General features: G+C 59.1%; 1 protein-coding gene across 1 annotated transcript; it reads left to right on the top strand.

Moving 5' to 3' along the window:
- LOC110390396 (soluble scavenger receptor cysteine-rich domain-containing protein SSC5D-like) lies at positions 41 to 3,175 on the top strand (the record flags this gene model as incomplete). Its single annotated transcript, XM_021381671.1, has 4 exons — positions 41 to 867; positions 1,347 to 1,514; positions 1,956 to 2,270; positions 2,544 to 3,175. Coding segments are annotated over exons 2-4 (1,092 nt in total), but the record flags the coding sequence as incomplete, so codon positions are not given.

The raw sequence follows: 3,176 nt of genomic DNA, 5'->3' as shown, positions 1-3,176 counted from the left end.
AGGGAAGGGAAGGGAAGGGAAGGGAAGGGAAGGGAAGGGAAGGGAAGGGAAAGGAAGGAGTGGGGATCAAGCGGGGAGTGAGATGGGATGGACGTGGAATCAAAAGAGATGGACAAAGATGGAGAGGGGATGGAGATGGGAAAGACAGGAGCTAGGATGTAGCAGGGAAGTAACAGGATGGAGCCAGATGGGAGCAAATATGGAGAGGGAATGGAGCGAGGATGGAGAGAGATGGAGAGGGGATAGACTGGAGGTGGACTGGGGATGGAGGTGGGAAGGGAAGGAGGGTGGAAGGATCTGATATGAAGAAGATGTGGAGAGGGGATGGAGTAGTGAAGAAATGGAGATAGGAATGGTGTTGGATAGGTGCAGACAGGTGGACAGAGGTGCAGAGAGAAGGAGTGCAAAGGCAGTGGGGATGAAGATAGGATGCAGCAGGAAAGAAGCAGGGATGGGGAGGGTTGCAGCAGGGAGGGAGCTGGGACACAGCCCCCATCCCCAAACCCAGCAGCGGGGTTGGTGCTGGTGGTGATGTGTTGCCCTGTTCCCCAGCCCCATACCCACTGCGCCTGGTTGGGGGCCCCGGGCGCTGCGCAGGGCGCGTGGAGCTGCTGCATACTGGGCGCTGGGGCACAGTCTGTGATGATGGCTGGGGGCTGCCGGATGCGGCCGTGGTCTGCAGGCAGCTGGGCTGTGGGGCTGCGCTGGTTGCACCTGGCGGGGCATTTTTCGGTGAGGGTACTGGCCCCATCTGGCTGGACAATGTGCGGTGCTGGGGGAACGAGTCGGCGTTGCTGCAGTGCCCAGCTGCACCACTGGGCATCACTGACTGCCACCACCGGGAGGATGCATCCATCGTTTGTGCAGGTACACAGCCATGCAGCATGCATGCAGCCTGATGTGCTCCTGGCCCGCATGCAATGCAATGCATGCAGCTCTGCAGCAGTGTGCTCCCAGTGTGCATGCAGTGCGTGCATTTCTATGGAGCTGTGCAGTGTGCTCCTGGCATGCATGCAGTTCTATACTGTCATGCAGGGACTGTGCAGCATGCACACACCTCACTGTCTCCTGGCATGCATGCAGTGTTGTAGAGAAATGCAGTGTTTATGCAGCATGTATGAAGTCTCTGTACCCATGCAGTGCTCCTGGGGCAGTGCATGTGCAGCTAAATTGCAAACAAAGTGGCAGCAGGGTGCGCTGCAAGCAGCAGCATTAAGGTGCAGTGCGTATGCTATGTGTGCACATGCAGAGAGCAGTGACCATGTGCACTAAAGGGGTGAGGTGCATGCACGGGCAGGTGTGCACAGTGCACCACCAGGCTCACACTGCTCTCCTGCCTCCCTCAGATGAGCTTACCGTGGTAGACCGCATGCAGCCTGCTCCCGAACAGCTGCCCACCAGGTCATTGCTGGTGTCCCCCTCTGCTGTGCCACGCGTGAGTGCCCGGCCCCGCAGCACCAGCTCCCTGCAGCCTACGCCAAGCAGCCAGCCCACGGCAGGAACGTCACGGAAGGGTAGGAGGAGAAGGGATGGAGTGGGGATGGAGAGGGGATGGAGATGGGATAAAGGATGGAGTGGGAATGGAGAGAGATGGAGTGGGAATGGAGTGGGGATGGGGATGGGAAAGGAGTGTGGATGGAGAGAGGATGGGGGTGGGGATGGATGGTGGAAGGAGAGGGGATGGGGAAGGAATGGAGGGGGATGGTGAGGGGTTGGAGTGGGGATGGGGTGTGGTTGAAGAGAGGGGATGGAGAGGTTGGAGACAGATGCAGAAGACATGGAGAGTGAACGGAATGGAGACGGAGAAAGGACGGAGTGGGCATGGAGAAAGGATGGAGTGGAGATACAGCAGGGATGCAACAGGAAAGAAGCAGGGATGCAGAGACGCAGCCCCCATCCCCAAACCCAGCAGCTGTGTTGTTGGTGGTGGTAATGCGGTGCTGGCTGTTCCCTAGCTCCATTCCTGCTGCGCCTGGCTGGGGGACCCGGGCGCTGTGCAGGGCGCGTGGAGCTGCTGCACGCCGGGAGCTGGGGCACGGTCTGCGATGATGGCTGGGGGCTGCTGGATGCGGCTGTGGTCTGCAGGCAGCTGGGCTGTGGGGCTGCACACAAAGCCCTCCGCAGCGCCCACTTTGGCCCTGGCACCGGCCCCATCTGGCTGGACGAGGTGAAGTGCAGTGGGACAGAAGCTGCATTGTGGCACTGCCCAGCTGAGCCTTGGGGCAGGCACAACTGTGATCACCAAGAGGACGCCGCTGTCATCTGCACAGGTAGGGTGGGCTTGGTACAGGGCAGTGATCCTATATCCTGTACATGTGTCATTTCTGAGGGCATAGACTCCACAGTGCATGCCCCTGCCTGCTGGGGTCTCTTCCAGTGCTCCAAAATCATGTCCCCAAGGGATGTCCCAGCCTCTGGGTGCCTCTGGGTGCCTCTGGGGCTGGGAACCATCCCCAGGAATCAGCCCAGCAAGGGGAAAGGGGGGACACTCACATGCAGAAGGGTTATGGGAAGGGGACTGAATTTCCGCTCACTGCTTTCAGGGCCTGAAGACTTGTCACCTATGGGGACTTCCCCATCTCCCCCAGGATGGGACCCAGCCAGCACCATCCCCCAACGTCCCCTAGGACAGGTTCTGGCCACAATCATTCCCACACGTCCTCAAAGACAGGATCCAGCCACCACTGTCATTAGAACCACTGCACGATCCACAGGTCAGGATCCAGACACCAATGTTCCCAGCACCACTGCACGATCCTCAGGAGAGGATCCTGCCATCAGTGTCCCCAGCACCACCACACGATCTGCAGGACAGGGTCGATTCAATGCCACTTCAACCAAAGCAGGGCGAGATCCCATCCGTATCATCAGGATCACCCGACTCAAAGCAGAACAGGATCCAGTCGGCATTATCCAGAGCACCAAGCCCAAGGCGGCTGGTGTCACCAGGCTGAAGGCAGGGCGGGAGCCTGGTGGCCCCACCAGGTCCAAAGTGGGATGGGATCCAGCTGGCACCAACAGGTCCAAGGTGGGACGGGATTCAGTTGGCATCAACAAGACCAAAGTGGGACTGGATCTGGTTGGCACCAACAGGTCAAAGGTGGGACGAGATTCAGTTGGCATCAACAAGACCAAAGTGAGATTGGATCCAGCTGGCACCAACAGGTCAAAGGTGG

This window comes from Numida meleagris, linkage group LGE64 (genome assembly GCF_002078875.1).
Source record: "Numida meleagris isolate 19003 breed g44 Domestic line linkage group LGE64, NumMel1.0, whole genome shotgun sequence".
Taxonomy (NCBI): Eukaryota; Metazoa; Chordata; class Aves; order Galliformes; family Numididae; genus Numida; species Numida meleagris.
The sequence above is the reverse complement of the archived record's forward strand: the minus strand, read 5'-3'. Positions and strand labels throughout refer to the sequence as shown.